Source organism: Dipodomys merriami, unplaced genomic scaffold, assembly GCF_024711535.1.
Source record: "Dipodomys merriami isolate MVZ:Mamm:240054 unplaced genomic scaffold, mDipMer1.0.p SCAF_121, whole genome shotgun sequence".
NCBI classification, from domain to species: domain Eukaryota; kingdom Metazoa; phylum Chordata; class Mammalia; order Rodentia; family Heteromyidae; genus Dipodomys; species Dipodomys merriami.
In genome coordinates, this window is record NW_027202505.1 from 2,311,267 (window position 1) to 2,327,369 (window position 16,103).

The following is a 16,103-nucleotide window of genomic DNA, read 5'->3' on the forward strand; positions in this document are numbered from 1 at the left end:
GGGAGCACGTGTTGGTGCACACATCACATGGAGGGCACATCAGTGACTTGAAGACCTCCTAGTAGGCTCATTCTTCTAAAAGTTTTACAATCTTCCAACAGTGCCATAGTCTAGAGACCAAGTTTTTAACATATGGACCTTGGGGTGACATTGTGGATCCAAACAATAGCACTGGCAGACAGAAAACACTAGAGAAAATCCTTCAGGTTGGAAGCAAGTGACCTCAGACAGTAATTCAAATCCACACACAAAAAATAAGGAGCACCAGTAAAAGTAATTAGCTAATTATAAGGACAATATAACTTCATGTTTCTTTTTTTTCTATTTTAACTGGCTTAAAATTAGTTATATATGTATGTATATGTTGTTGGACCCATAGCATGTAGAAAGGCAATGTATCTGCCAATAAAAGCACACAAATGGGTGTATTAGACTAATGAAATATCGATAATGGTAACTGAACCCACAGAAGCAAATGAAAAGAACAAAAGTGGTAAATAAGTTTAGTGTTAAAAGGCTATAAATATATATTTATTCCTCAGTCTTCCCTTGACTTCTTTTAAAAATACAAATTACATACCAAGTAATTTTAACTATATACTGTTGCAGGTTTGTAACACTTATAGATATAATACAAATAAACAGTAATACCGTAAAAGGAGAAAAAGTAAAGGAGTTAGAAGTTAACATTCTATATTTTACTAGTATCAAGTTGGCCGAGGTCTAAATCTGATTATGACAAGTCAATATGTATATAAAGAGTGCCATGAAATAACTAAAATATATAGTGAAGAATAATCAGAAATTATCAGAAAAAATCAGAAATTAAGTGCTACATTAAAAATTTGCTTAGCTGAATGCCAGTGGCTCATGCTTATAATCCTACCTACTCAGGAGGTTGAGATCTGAGGATTGTGGTTTGAAGCCAGCCCAGGCAATTAAGTCTGCCTCTTATCTCCAATTAATCACAGAAAGAGCTGAAAGTGGTGCTGTGGCTCAAATGGTAGAGTGCTAGCCTTGAGCAAAATGAGTCAGTGACAATGCCCAGGCCTCAGGACTGGAAAAACCAATATGCCTAGTATGAAAGATAAATAAACAAGAGCAACAAACCCATGACACACATAGAAAACAAAAGGTAAATTACAAGACAGACATAGAGGGAAATGCAAAAAAGCCAACAACAATAAAAAAAACAAAAACAGGAAGACATAAACTCACGTATACAAACATTAACATTAAAGCTCATCTCTCCCACTGGATTATCCTGCAGTCCTAAATCTTGTTTATAATCCTTTCATACTTAATGTGGCAGATAAGTGCTTGCTTAGGATTGGGGAGGGGAGGGAGGAAGGTAGAGATACAATAATAAATAGTGTAGGCTTATTCTGAGGTGATGAATATGTTCTAAAAATAACTCAATAAAGCAATTGTAAAAACATTTTAAAGAATATGTTAAAATTTCCTGTAATGATGGTAGATGATCTATTTTCCTTGTTATTCCATCAGATGTTTTATAACCATACCATAAGGTGCCTGTGGATTTAACATAATAATATCTTGCTGATGAAGTAAACAATGTAGATAATTAGCTTCATTTTTTGTTGCAATGTCTATAGTATATTTAAGCCAACTTCTTGTGCTATTTTAAAACAACACAAAAATCAACACTAAAAATTTTAATATATACATTTTTGTGCTAATGAGCAAATATAGCAGTAGATTAAATTCCTTGAAGTGTGATTTCTGGTAAAAGGCTATGCTAAATTAAACAGCATCAATGTGTCTTCCAAAGGCAGCAGCAATTATACTTCAAATGTTCCTACATGAACAGGTTAAAATTAGAGTTTCTTTTGCTCAATTATAAAGTGAGGCTGAATGAACACATACTCTATCTATCTGGAGAAAAGTCTACCCATGTAGTGAGCAGCCCTTCTGCTAGATATGCAGGTCTGGTGTAGAAGCAGGGGAGGTAAGAGAAGGCTTACTTTGCTGATTTCGGTCAGGGACATGGTGATGCTGTAGAGCTGGTTCTTGCCGGTGCTGGCTATCAGAGTTTCTTCTGAGGGGCTGAAGCACATGCACAGAATGTCTTGTTTGTCTGACTGACTTGGATCATTGCTCTGTGGGTCTATAGGAATCTGTCCAAGACACAAAATAGGTATCTGTAATGGCTCTATACTATCAGCATGTACTTGGTCAGCATGTAATTGAGCTGTGAGAGTTCTACAGAATCCAGGCCTATATGAATCCTACCAGGATTCTACTTGGGATCAGCCTCAGGTATAGAGAAGGGAGGGCCTGAATGCCTCCATTTCTGTGCTATTTTGTTATTTTTATCATGTTGAGATTAAACTCAATCTTAAACTTTCTTGGATTGATTGCTCAGCTGGTGCTCTACCACTTGAGCCAAGTTTCCATCTTGGCTTTTTTTTCTGGTTATTTTGGAGGTGGAGTCTCTCAGACTTTTCTGCCTGGACTGGCTTCAAGCTGTGATCCTCTGGATCTCAGCCTCCTCCTAAATTGCTAAGAGAACCACCAGTACAGGGCTCTGTAGGTTTTGAACACCACCACACACTCACCTTTAGTAACTAGTGTCTGAATAATAAGATAGTTGCATGTGGGGAAATTATTATCAACCGATAACTTCCCTTTGAGATCCTCTGAAACCACATTAATCTAAATCCCACTCCTGCCCTCATGTTGGGAGCCAGTGGTTGTGGTCATCTGGCAGCAAGCACACCAGTATATTGTTCTGGTCAGCAGAGAGATGTGGCAGCCCTTTCACTGTGTGGGATGAGCCTTGGGGCAGAGAAAAGTAAACTCATACCGCTTCTGCCTTCTCCACTTCAGTCCCACCTTTCTTGCTATTTCTGCCAATTTTCCTATTTTGGGTACTTTTCCCAAGGTATCTAACTTCAAAGCCTGAGTCTCATCTTTGCTTCTGTGTCTGACCTCCTACATCTACTCAAAGACACTCTCCCTTTCCTCTTACCCACTACCCACTGCCTTGATCTCATTACCTTTTGCTGCAATAACAAAAAGATTTCTTAATCGATTGTTAAAAATAGCAGGGTGACTACTGCAATTTTCTGAGTACCAGCTACTGCACACAGCAACTTAGACAGATTATCATCTCATTTTTTTATCTCCCTGTCATGGCAGTTATCACATCATGTTCTTTTTCTTTTTTTTTTGGCTAGTCCTGGGGCTTGAACTCAGAGCCTGGATACTGTGCTCAAAGCTGGCACGCTACCAATTGAGCCACAGCTCCACTTCCTACTTTTTCTGTTTATGTGATACTGAGGAGCCCAGGGCTTCATGCATGTTAGGCTACATTCTACCCTGAAGCCACATTCCCAGCCTCACATTATATTCTTGGTGAAGAAAACATAGGTTTTAGAAGATCCAAATTCCATCTCAGGTCATTCAGCCAATATATGTAGAACCAAGTCTAACTTATTCAGTGTATTTTGAAACACTTTTGGAGTCCAGTGTCTCAAGAATCACTACTGTGTGTCTCAGGCAGGTTGCTTTCCTTAATCATAACCCTTTTCTACTCAAAAGCTTCACAGGGTGCCTTCCGTATTACATCCTCCACCCTCAGGCTGATGTTAGACATCTTGATCAGCCTTAGCTACTCTCTTTTTCCTTCAAGTGCGTTTAATCCCTCTTCACTGGGGAAAAGAATATCTCCCAAACACATTCTTGCATCCTCCTATGGTGCTTTTGCTTAAGTGTTCCTGCCATCTAGAGTTCCCATTCCTTCCTACCAAGTATTATCCATCTTCTAAAACCCTTCTTTCAAGAGTACTATCAAGTACTAAGAAGTCCTCCTTGTCTTCCACAAGCAGTCATACCTTACCACTCTCCATAATACTCTGTAATAATTATTCCATAAGCATTCCTGAAAGCTTATCATACGCCAGGTAGTTGGCTTGGCATCAGATATCAGCATACACTAATAATAGAAGTGTTAAAAAAAACAATGGAAGCTTTATGGTTCAAAGAAGAAATACAATTTTCCACAGTTCTCTCCCAGGATTCAAATCCAGAATGTCCTAAACTCAGGTCTTGTTCATCTTATCCTCAGGCGAGATATCTCTGTTACAATTTCTGGTCAGCTTTAGAGCCCCTCTTTCCCCTTCAAGTTCCTTGTCAGAATGCTGCTGCTGCTGCTGCTGCTGCTGCTGCTGGAGAGCAATGCCAGTAAGACCCCAGCTCTGTTCTTCCCATCTGTCCCTCCTTACCCGGATTTCCCTGCTCTCCCGGTAAGAGTCTTTCTCTTCCACCTTCTCAAACAGCAGAACTCTTCCTGGCCCAGCAGAGCAAGCAAATCCCTTCGAATAGGTTGCGATGGCAAACACTTGGGGCATGGGCAGCTGATTGTGGCTAGTGGTTGTGGTGACCTGTTCAAAGGAAGGGACTGGGGAACTGATTGGTGGAAATTCAATCAGGCTGGAAAAGGAAAAGAGCAAATAAAAACTTCAGAGACTAACTCCTAGGGAGTTGAATTTTTCTTGAAAGGAGAAAGAAGGATATCCCTAGATGTGGATAATAGCATCACTGATCCCCTTCCTTAGGCAAATGCTGTCCTATAGTCTGGGTATGCACTACAAACTCCAAAGAGAGGACTGTAAGGCGACACATTTATTTGGTAGCTCCACAACCTGGTGTGGGCATGATGATGATGGTGATGATGATGATGATGACTTTCATTTTGCTTAGAAAAAAGTGGCTCGGAGGGTTTGAGTTTTCTAAGATCACACAGGAAGTGACATTGCTCAAGAAGAAATATAGTCTTTATTATTATTTTTTTGCCAATCCTGGGTTTTGAACTAAGGGCCTGGGCTGTCTCTAAGCTTCTCTGTGTTCAAGGCTAGTGTTCTACCACTTGAGTCACAGTACTACTTCCAGCTTTTTCTGAGTAGTTTATTGAAAGTAAGAGTCTCACGGACTTTCCTGCCTGGACTAGCTTTGAACTGTGATCCTCAGATCTCAACCTCCTGAGTAGGTAGGATTACAGTTGAGCCACTGGCACTTGGCTAGAAATATACTCTTTACCTGACTTATATAACTGTAACCCCTCTGTCCATCACTTTAATAATATAATTATAATTATATAATATAAAAATTATTATTATTATTTTGTCAGTTGGGGACTTGAACTCTGGGCTTGGGCACTGTCCCTAAGCTCTTCAGCTCAAGGCAAATGCTCTACCACTTGAGCCACAGTGCTACTTCCAGTTTTCTGGTGGTTTATTGGAGATGAGTCTCATGGACTTTCCTGCTGGGGCTGGCTTTGAAATGTGATTCTTATATCCCAGCCTCCTGAGTAGCTAGGATTACAGGCAAGAGCCACTGGCCCCCAGCACAATTTTTTTTAAGAAGCTAAGCTAAGCTGGGCACCAGTGGCTCATGCCTTGACACTCAGGAGGCTGAGAATTGCAGTTCCCAGACAGGAAAGGCTGTGAGACTCTTATCTCCAATTAGCCACTAGAAAACCAGAAGTGGAGCTGTGGCTCAAAGTGATAGAGTGCTAGCCTAGAGCAAAAAAGCTCAGGGACAGTGGCAGGCTTGCCCTGAGTAAAAAAAAATCAAGCCGGGTGCTGGTGGCTCATGCCTGTAATCCTAGCTACTCAGGAGGCTGAGATCTGAGGATCTTGCTTCAAAGCCAGCTCCGGCAGGAAAGTCCTTGAGATTCTTATCTCCAATAAACCACTAGAAAACCAGAAGTGGCGCTGTGGCTCAAGAGCTGTGCCTTGAGCTGAAGGGCGAAGGGACAGTGCCCAAGCCCAGAGTTTAAGCCCCAAAACCGACAAAAAAGGAAAAAAAAATCACACAAGGGATAAGTAGTAGAATAGGTCTCCATTTTTATTTATTTATTCACTCATTTATATAACAAATATTTATATTTGTTTATAAATATTTATTTGGAGTTATACCATGCATACACCTTTGGGAATCAATGGTAAATAAGATCAATGTAGTCCTTGCTCTCAGAAGCTTTTTGTCTAGAAAGACAAGAGCTAAGGACTCTTTGGGGACCACCAACTATGACAGGAAGAAATGGCCAGCAAGTCAGCAGAGATAGGGCAAAGGTAAGAGAGGTCCTAGCCAAGACATGCAGGATAAACAGGAACATGTGTAGGTATCTGGGGGCGACACAGAGGGGGGAGGACCAAGGAAACTGCACATGATGAAGCCCTCAAGCAAGAGAGTGCAACAGAGAGTGTGAGAAAAGACTGAGGTGAGAGCTGATAATACTTTAGAAAGGTGAGTCAGGGGCATGTGGGCGGAGTTAAGAAGTCTTTCTGCTGTAAATCCCGTACCCACAGGAAGATGGTACCTGCATTTGTAGATGTTTTATGATCTGCCACTTTTTGTGCCCACTCCCAATATGACCTTTCAATATGTTGGCATGGAACTCTGATCAGATCTGATATTTCAGAATAAAGAAATTTGTGCAGTACCACATAAGTTTGACTCTTGAGCATCTCCTTTTGATATGGATTGTTTCTGGACCAGTTTGTCTTAAGTTCTGCCTCTTATTGGGTTCAGATGAAATTTTATCTTCACTTCTTTGTATAGTATGTGTAAATGAGAAAATGAAAAATGTGTGCATAACAGTGTATGAATTTTTTTTAAAAAAGAAGACTGTACATGCAAGAAAATGGAGAAGGGCATAAGGATGTATTAGTAATATTCTACGCAACCACAACCAAAACAGGGTTGTCATCATATGGGGGGATGGTGAAAATGGGTGGATTAAAAATAGTGAGAGCTAGGCGTTGGTGGCTCATGCCTGTAATCCGAGTGACTCACGGGGCTAAGATCTCAGGACTGTAGTTCAAACCCAGACAGGGCAGGAAAAGTCCATGAAACTCTTATCCCCCAAAATAACCACCAGAAAACTGGAAGTGGAGCTGTGGCTCAAAATGATAGGGTGCTAGCCTTGAGCAAAAAAGCTCAGGGACAGTGCCCAGGCCCTGAGTTCAAGCCCTATGACTGACCAAAACAAATCAAAACAAAACAAAAACTACTGAGGGAGAATCTATGTCACGTGGTGAATGGCTTGGACTCTTGGTCAAAGAGATCTGGGTTTGAATCTTGATTCTGATAAGTGCTGTGATCTTGGGTGTATCAATTAACTTCTTGGAGTCACCATTTTCTGGTCTATAAAATTGGTATGATAATACTATGTACTATATAGGGGTAAGACTCAAGGAATACGGGGAAAATACTGAGAGCAATGCCTGATGCATCCAAAAGCACACTGCTGTATGTGTGAGATAAGATTGTATCTGCTGAAGTATAGCTGACTGCTCCTTCCTGGATCCCCTTCCTATCTCACATCCAATTACACTTGCTTTCACTTTGCTTTTGATCTGTTGTCTCTTACCAAATTGTATGTGTCTTGAAGACCTGCATTCCCAGTACCTAGCAATATGCCTGGCATCCTGTGAGGGCTGGCAGACATGTATTTGATCTGTTTTGTAAATGAGGTGGCCTTCCACTAAAATATTTATTTTTTGGAAAAAAAACCCTATAGTTTTGGAGACTAATCATATTGAAGTGAAATTGTATATAAAAACAAAAAGAATCACATCTAAGCAATGGTTGTAACTATTAAATACATAAATACTAAAAGGATCAGAGAAACTAACACAGCTGGTTTTCAAGGTAGAGGGATTTTGGAAGAAGGCTATTGTTGGATAATTCCAGTAGTACAAGTGCATGAGCACCAGCCTCAAGGGGCACTGTTACCTCTCTGATTCATGGATGATCTCCAGGCTCTTTGAACCATCATCAGTGTCCTTGACCATTATGCTCGTTTCCCAGCGCTGATCTCCAGACTCAAAGAGTAACAGCTTGCCTGTGTCAGTGCCAACAATGATCTTTTCTTCAGCTATCCAGGCATGGGCTAGATAGTTTTGGGGTTCTCCTCTCTGAAAATTGGTTTGCCTTAGTGTCCCCTCAGTAAAACGGAGAAGCTTAAACATCCCATTTCCAGTGACACAAATCTGAGTGTTATCCTGGGGATTGATGCTCACCTGTAAAATGTGAGTGAATAAAAGAAAAACATTCATAAAATCAATCTTGATGGAATTACTTTCTACTTTAATAATGAATATATTTCAGATAGTGGTGATTGGGGCTGGGAAGGTGGCTCAGTGGTAGAGCACTTGCCTTGCATGCATGAGGCCTTGGGTTTGATTCCTCAGCACCACATAAGCAAAAAGAAAAAAAGTGGCACTGTGGCTCAAGTGGTAGAGCACTAGCCTTGAGCTGAAGAGCTGAAGGACAGCGCCCAGGCCCAGAGTTCAGGCCCCATGACTGGACCCAAAAAAAACAAAAAACAAAAAACAAACAGATAGTGGAGATTATTCCTTCCAGTCATTGAACTATGCAATCTTATTCCACACTTGGTAAGGACATATATCTATATCCATTGCATATGCAGGGGCCTATAATCTTAAACTTAAAAGAAATCTTTGAAGGTTAAAAACAGAATGAGCTGGAAGCAGTGGCTCACTTTTGTACTCAAGAGGTACTCAGCTACTCAGGAGGCTGAGATCTGAGGATTATCGTTTGAAGCCAGCGTGGGCCGGAAAGCCCATGAGATTCTTATCTCCAATTAATAGACAAAAAGCCAGAAGTGGAGCTGGAGCTCAAATGGTAGAGTGCCAGCCTTGACTGAAAAAGCTAAGGAACACTGCCCAGGCCCTGAGTTTTAGCCCCAGTACACATATTCTCTCTCTCTCTCCCTCCCTCTCTCCCTCCCTCCCCCCTCCCCCACAGAGCCAAATGAGCAGGCTTTCACAGTAGACAAATTGTGTCAACAAAATGGATTTAAACTCAGCTAGAAACACAGAGAAATGAAGGTCAGATAGGTGTTCACAGCCCTTTCCAGTGGGGAAGAAATCATGTGTTGGGATTTGCTATGTAATCCCAATCCATCTTCAGCTTGGTCCTTACTAATGGACAGTCAGCCTGCTGATCTTAGTAGATGGGAAGCAACTTGGGGACTATGGCTTCTTCATCTCTGTATTCCTAGTTCTATGTTCTATAGTGGGCATCTAATAAATGTTCACTGGGTCATTGGATCTAGTTCAGACAGGGTATTCCCTGCACTGAATAGGACTGCTCTTCAGGCCTTATTATGGTCTGGATGGAATAAATATGTTTTCACCTGCTTTTGGTCTGATTCTTGGATTAACCAAACAACCTCTGATTACTAGTTTCACTTTGCAGCTTCAATTAGAAATGAAATACACTAGATAAATCAATGTTCTGGTTGTGATGTGCTTATTTATACACCAATCTTTGGAACGATGAATGGTGGAGCCTATGCTTGAGATATTGATTAGCTATTATCTCAGAACATAAACTGAGTTATTGAACTTTCCCTCAAACCACAGTAGAAAATTCTGTTTCTCACATAATAGCAACTTCATTGACAGATTCCTAAAGAGTTACCATTTTATGTTACATGTCTGAAATCTTCCTATTACCCAGCAACCTTTCTGAAGAGACCTGGCCAAGGAGACCAAGTTCTATGAATTCACCTCTAGGCCAGAGAAAAGATGACAGGAACTGGAGTCAGGGATGGCTGGCTTTGCCACTCACTACCTGTGTGATCTTGGTGAGTTATTTAATATCCTGGAACTTCAGTTCCCTCATCTGTAAAGTGGGGATCATATGCATTTCTTTGGTGCTAGTCCTGAAGCTTGAACTCAGAGTCTGGGTGCTGTCCTTGAACTTTTTTGCTTAAGGCTAGCACTCTACCACTTGAGCCACAGCTCTATTTCTGGCTTTTTGGTAGTTAATTAGAAAGTACCATGGGCTTTTGCAGGTGGGCTGACTTCAAACTGTGATCCTGATCCTCAGATTTCAGCTTCCTGAGTAGCTAGGATTATAGTCATAAGCCAGGCATCTAAATATATTCTTTATATGGGTATTATAAGATGAACATTTTAAATGCATATACAAAATGAACACTGTGGTACAAAGAAAGCATTTACTAAGAAGCAGCTCTTACTATTTTACAGTCTGCATGACTCTCAGAGTATGCTAGCAGGTACCTGGTAGATAGGATTGTTCTGAAGGTCACTTTTAATTATGGCCATTACTTTCTGCTTTTCCCATAGCCAATAGACCAGACTTGACTCTGGAGGTGATGACTGAGTCAATAGGTATTTGGAGTCTGGAGAAAAAGACATGCTGATGAATTTCTGAGCTGGGAAGTCAAAATTACTCAGGACTTTGCGCTTCCGGCAAGGAACAGATGACAGTTCATAAATGGTGATTATGGGTCTATCTTGCACAGTCTCAGAGATAGCGAGGTATCGGCGATTGGGACTGATGGACAAGGCCAGCATGCCCTGACTCTTGTCTGAACCTGTGAATAGAAGTAAACGGGGATAATGAGGGCAGCTCATGCCTTCTCTGTGGTATTGAGTACCACTGGCACAAAGAAGGAAGGTGCATGAACACTAATAACCAGTTCTTGGCCATTCCTGAGTTCAACTGTGTCTGAGGTATTATGAAAATGACTAGGATGGGAACCAGAAACTTCTCCGGAAGTATGATGGGGTAGGGTGGGAGACGGGGACATGGGCAGGGGGAGCTCGAGCTATAGGCATAGATATGAGAGAGGGTTTAGTATGGTGGGAGAATTGCAGCAATAGTCACAGCTGAATCATCGCACAGGTCTAGAAGGGTGGAATAAGGGTCCAATTACAGAGGCTTTCATGCCCTAAGTGCCATCACTCAATGCTCTCCTTTTACTCCAAAGGCCATGATGCCCACACATTAATTCTTCAGCCTCTCTTTCACTTGTGTGCCATTCTGGCTATGAAATGAATGCAGAAGTCTGCTAGAGTGGCTTTATAATAAAACTCTGTGTTTTCTTGAAAGCACATACATTCTATTTCCTCTTCTCCTGGAATATAGTAGGCATCTTGCAATCATGAAGTAATAATAATAAGCATGAAATGTAAGCTGTAAGCCTCTAGAAAACAAAGCCCAAGGCAAAGATTAAAGTGTCAACCCTTTATTTGAGCAATAAAATAGAGAGTGCATTACAATTTTCATGGGCTCTAGGTGTATTTGCTTTCATGGGATCCTTCCTCTGTTAAAAGTATTTCTTTAACAAGTATTTAAAATATATGCAATCACATATTTGATGATTACATTGATATAAAGAGAAACATAACTCAGGCTGGATTTGCCATAATCTAGTCATTATTGTTATATTCAATTTTTTCCCTAGTTTAACACAAATTAAAACCTTTTCATGAAGTATCATGGGTCCTAGGCATTGTGCATAGTAGATAAGGCATCCATGGATGCTGGCCCTGGATAGGAAGGATGAATGAGCGGAGAAAATGTGCTAGTCCCTTTGTGATGGGCTCCATGCTGCTGCTTCACAGCAAGCCAAGGAGAAAGATCAAGTCTCCCAGCAACATTCCCGCCTAGCACACAGGACTCCACTGGAAGGCCTGTGGGAACACCTGCACCTGAGGAGTGGGTTCTGGGGCATGGAGAGACTTGCAGAGTTTTGACTTTACGTGGGAGGCAATGAAGATAAATTTTAGGAAGGGTCAGATGTGTGTTGTAGGAAGCCCTCTCCAGCAATTGTATGGAAGACAATACTGGGTGGGGTGGGGAGAGGAAGTGAGGAAAACTGTCCAGCACTATTTGAAGAAGCAGAGATGATGATAGCAATAAGCTACATGAAGGCAGTGATAGTGATAGGAATGGAGAGGATGGAAACTAGAGCAATGCTAAGCAAGAACCGGTAGGACTTAGTGATTACCTGGGTGAGGGATTGAGAGAGACATGAGTGGTGCCTGAGAGGAATGGGACACCTGGGTAGGTGGAAGATAGACTGAGGGGGTTAAGAGTGGCAGTGAAGATTGTATTCATTTGACTTTGGCTTAAAAGATTACATTCATTGAGACTTCGGTCTTATGAGCAGACTTAGAACCATCTGTGCATGGAATTCCAGGTGTGTGTGTGTGTGTGTGTGTGTGTGTGTGTGTGTGTGTGTGTGTGTGTGTGTGTGTGTGTGTGTGTGTGTGTGTGTGTGTGTGTGTGTGTGTGTGTGTGTGTGTGTGTGTGTGTGTGTGTGTGTGTGTGATTTTTGTGTCTGGCACGCAGGAAGTGCTTAATTAACTTCTGTTGAATGAACAAATGAGTATGTTTGCACTCCATCATGGTTCTGTGATAAGAACAAGCTAGGCATCATCTCCATTTTACAAATGATGAAAATGAGGCTCTATGAGCTTATGAAATGAAGAGCCAGATCGAAATCAGATCTCTCAAGTTCATGACCTGGCTAGCATGGTTTTTGGGGGGCCCATATTTTAGAGTCACTATCCTCTGACTGTATCCCTTACCGGGATATGGAATCAAAGGCCACCTGGAGTTTGCATTGCCTATTCTAGATTATGGTCTAGGTCCCCAGAACCCTGGAATTCCATGCTCAAATGGTTCTAAGTCTGCTCATAAGACGGGCATTGGTGTCTTCCCAGGTTCGTCTCTACCCTTGCCCTAGGCCTAAAGAAAGATAAAAGGGTAGCTGCTTAGAGAGTATGTGGACCACACTTGAACCTGTAGCTGGGAGGATCCACGGGCATAGGAATAAGGCCCCTGGTGATATAAGAGTGAGTTTGGAGAAGAAAAAGAGTGGTACACGTAAGAAATATAAGCAAATGAGCAGAATAACAGAAATTAAATCTCAGTGAGTACCTCAAGTGGTATGTTAGATACAGCTGAAAAAAGAATCAATGAAACCAAGACAAAAAAAAAAAAAGCCCTAAAGGAAGTATCTAGTATATAACAGAGGGAGTTGATGACATGGAAAATCATGGAGGATGGTATTTGGATGGTCGAGTTCCAGAGAAGATAATAGGATGAAAAAGATACTTTGACAAGCACCTGTGGCTCATGTCTGTAACCCTAGACACTCAGGAGGCTGAGATCTGAGCATCGCAGTTCAAAGCCAGACCAGGCAAGAAAGCTGATAAGACCATCATCTCTAATTAAACACCAAAAAGCTAGAAGCATAGCTGTGGCTCAAGTGGTGGAATGCTAGCCTTGAGCGAAAAAGCTCAGGGACTGCTTGGGCCCTGAGTTCAAACCCCATGACTGTCATAGAAAAAAAAAAAGATGCAATATCTGAAACTTGTGACCTGTGGTTCATACTAGCTACTAACAGGAGGCTGAGATCTGAGGATCAAGGTTCAAAGCCAGCCTGGGCAGAAAAGTCCATGAAATGCTTATCTCCAATTTACTGCTAATAAAAAAAAGCCAAAAATGGTGTTGTGGCTCAAGTGGTAAAATGCTATTCTTGCGTGAAAAAGAAGTGAGAGAAGCTGGGCACCAGTGGTTCACACCTGTGATCCTAGCTACTTAGGAGGCTGAGAGCTGAGGATCACAGTTCAAAACCAGCGGGGGCAGGAAAGTCCCTGAGATTCTTATCTCCAATAAACCACCAGAAAAGAGGACGTGGCACCTTGGCTCAAGTGGTAGAGTACTTACTTGCCTTGAGCTGAAGAGGTGAGGGACAGCACCCAGGCCTAGAGTTCAAGCCCCATGACCAAAAAAAAAAAAAAAAGTGAGAAAGCACAAGGCATTCAGCTCAATCCTAGTACCAGGACACACAGACATTGACACACAGACACAAAGACACAGACACAGACACAGACACAGACACAGACACACACACACACACACACACACACACACACACACAGATACCATATCTGATGTGACAACTGTTAAAAATTCTCTAGAACAACTACATCATGCCTTAGGTCCAAGGACCCCAGGGAATTCTTAGGAGGATGAAAAATAAAAGTAATATATACATACATACACACACACACACACACACACACACACACAGACAGCTAGGATCTTAAAAGAAGATAGGAGGAAAGTCTGATCATCTGCAGAAAAAAAAGATTTATGGATAATTTCTTTCTTTTTTCTTTTTTGTTTTTTTGTTTTTTTGTTTTGTATTTTTGTTGGTCACGGGGCTTGAACTCTGGGCCTGGGTGCTGTCCCTCAGCTCTTCAGCTCAAGGCTAGTGCTCTACCACTTGTGCCACTTCTGGTTTTCTGAGTGGTTTATTGGAGATAAGAATCTCACGGACTTTCCTGCCCGGGCTGGCTTTGAAACGTGATCCTCAGATCTCAGCCTCCTGAGTAGCTAGGATTACAGACATGAGCTACCAGCGCCCGGCAATAATGGAAAATTTGTTAACCACCATAACAAATGAGAAGACAAAAATAACCCAATGAAACAGACCTCTATACAAAAATCTTAAAACTAGTTGAACTATCTTTCAAAAATGAGAATGACAAAAAGGCCTTTTTTAGACAAATAAAACATTAAGAACTTAGTACTACATTGAAGTCTAATGGTGGCAACACCTGGTACATACAAGAGCAAATATAGATGAATATCTGAATAAATTGATGTCTAGTATAAATGTTAGTAGTATGATGAAAAAATATAGAAAATGTATGTAATAAAATTCAGTTATTTGTTCACTGGGGGCAAAGCAGCAAATTAGAAAGGATTTTTTTTTTTTTGGTGGTAATGGGGCTTCAATTCTGGGCCTGTGTGGTGTCCCTCAGATCTTCAGCTCAAGGCTAGCACTCTACCACTTGAACCACAGCACCACGTCTTGCTTTTTGGTGATTAATTGGAGATAAGAGTCTCACAGATTTTTCTTCAAGTGCCCGCCTGGCTTAGAAAAAACTGTTTAGCCTGTTAAAGGGTGTTGATAAGTTTATACATTAAGCATTCTTCATTAGTAAGACATGTTAAAATGATTCCCTTTAAGATCAGAAACATGACAGGATGTCCATTTTTATACTTCTAGTCAACTCTCTCTGGAGGTGTTTGCCAGTTAGAAACACAAGAAAAAAAAGTAAATAAAACCATTGTTATATATAGACAGTACGAATGTCTCTGTAGAAACATCTGACCGTCTATAGATAATTCATTAGAATTAATCATAGTTTAGCAAATATGCTGGACATAAAAATAAGCAAATAACAGTGTTATTTATTCCAACAGCATATTATATGGTGTTTAATAATTGATTTCACTCAAACCAAGAATTTCTGCCTATCACCAAAAGGAGGTAGAAAATACAAGACCCAGATTGGAAATATTTATAACAGCTGTATCATTATGTATCAGAATGTATGGTTAATATACAGTGTATTGATAAATCAGTAAGAAAGACCCAAGACCCAAACCCCACAAAAATGATAATTGGTACAAAATGTGAGCAAGATGCTTAAAAATAAAACTAGGTAGGAATATTCCATTCACACATGAAAAAATACTCATCATCTTCATTACTAATAGAAATAAGTTAAAACTACAATAAGATACCTTTTGTCAACTACCAGATTCACCAAAAAGTTGAAAATCAAGAGTTGTAGGGAATATTACGTTGTAAGGAATAAGGACCCTTAGGCTACAAGTGGGAATGTAAATTGATACTATCTAAGCAGTTTTAGTCTTGGTTGTGAGTTCTGAAGAATCTTTGAATAAGTGAAGTTGCATAATATATGAATACAAAAATGTTCCCAGTGGTATGATTTCTAATAGCAAATTATCAGAATTTGATAGTTTACTTCCCAAATACTTCTTAAACTTCCAACAGTTGTGCATATTTGAGACATCATAGTCACAGGTTGTAACATTCTGTTGCAATAAAATGAGATTAGCTATAGGTATTAAGATATATGAATCACAAAAGGATAATGATGAACAAAAGAATCAAGTCATGCTAGGTTCTGGTGGCTCATGTTTGTAAATCCTAGCTACTCAGGAGTCGGCTAATCTAAGTGTGGGGATGGAAAGGGTTTTACCTGGGATGAATTTTTGCCATTTCTGATCCACATTGTACTTCACGCAGTGATTTCCTGAAGGGAAGATAATGATTTGCTCATCGAAGAAGAAGATATTGTTGGCCACGTGAGATCGGAAGCCAAAAACATGCAGCGCCTGGGCTACTACGGTCGACATAGTCCTTTGCCAGAGTTCTGCTGGAGGTGGAACGCCACAGGTGAGAG

The 16,103-nt window shown here is 40.8% G+C and overlaps 1 protein-coding gene across 3 annotated transcripts in view; it reads right to left on the reverse strand.

Moving 5' to 3' along the window:
- LOC138823660 (cilia- and flagella-associated protein 57) overlaps nucleotides 1–16,103 on the reverse strand; it is a 60,667-nt gene that overhangs the window by 44,201 nt on the left and 363 nt on the right. The window contains exons 2-6 of one of the 3 annotated variants that reach the window (XM_070017139.1): nucleotides 15,900–16,073; nucleotides 10,083–10,399; nucleotides 7,765–8,051; nucleotides 4,248–4,455; nucleotides 1,986–2,138 (exon numbers count right to left, since the gene is read on the reverse strand). In XM_070017139.1, coding sequence (XP_069873240.1) covers nucleotides 1,986–2,138; nucleotides 4,248–4,455; nucleotides 7,765–8,051; nucleotides 10,083–10,399; nucleotides 15,900–16,056 — 1,122 coding nt within the window. In that variant the 5' untranslated portion in view covers nucleotides 16,057–16,073. Of the gene's footprint in view, nucleotides 1–1,985; nucleotides 2,139–4,247; nucleotides 4,456–7,764; nucleotides 8,052–10,082; nucleotides 10,400–15,899; nucleotides 16,077–16,103 lie in introns of all 3 variants that reach the window. The other 2 variants (XM_070017140.1, XM_070017138.1) reach the window with 2 other exon arrangements.